This window comes from Loa loa (assembly GCF_000183805.2).
Source record: "Loa loa unplaced genomic scaffold supercont3.5267, whole genome shotgun sequence".
Lineage (NCBI taxonomy): Eukaryota > Metazoa > Nematoda > Chromadorea > Rhabditida > Onchocercidae > Loa > Loa loa.
In genome coordinates this window covers 1-595 of record NW_018113440.1, presented here as the reverse complement: position 1 = coordinate 595, position 595 = coordinate 1, and the positions used below count along the sequence as shown (strand labels likewise).

Sequence of the window (595 nt, the reverse complement as noted above, 5' to 3'; positions counted from 1 at the left end):
TTTCAAACGTACGTTTGGTTTGACCTAAAACCCTTACAAGTAAGTTGTTTTCTTGAGTCGAAGAGCTTTTACGAAGTTATCAAATTTGAAAAGAGAATTTTGAATTTTGATTCCTTGCTATGATAAGTGATTAATTACGCTGAAATTTTTGTCAAAATAACTCTTCTACATTATTCAATAGAATCGTACTGATTTGTAATATTTATATCTCAAACAGTTTATTACCTGCGGAAATTGCTGCTCCAATCTCACGTTCGGTTTTACCTCTAGCTCCTGAATACAATACAGACATTGCGGAAACGACTGCAAATGGTGATAGCAGCGACGTTTCATCAGCTTCCGAAGAATAGCGCAACAGTTCCAACGCGAAATCCATTTGGGCCTTAGTTATCAATAGGCTGCAACGTTTTGTTCAGCTTTCGGATATCTTATAATAATTGTATTAAATTTATGAATGATATGAGAGAATTCCCTTACGTGTAATATGGCTATGCTGAATATTCTCACGACATTTAAGTCATTTCAATTTGAACTGATATATCTTATCTTTTTGATTATTTGTCATACTGCATGGACATTGCTTATTTCATCAAGT

General features: G+C 33.8%; 1 protein-coding gene across 1 annotated transcript; it reads right to left on the bottom strand.

Annotated features, from left to right (window-relative positions):
- Positions 1-225: 225 nt before the first annotated feature.
- On the bottom strand, positions 226-376 carry LOAG_16270 (hypothetical protein; the record flags this gene model as incomplete). The annotated part of the gene is made up of 1 exon (XM_003151759.1): positions 226-376. A coding segment is annotated over one exon (150 nt), but the record flags the coding sequence as incomplete, so codon positions are not given.
- Positions 377-595: the final 219 nt, after the last annotated feature.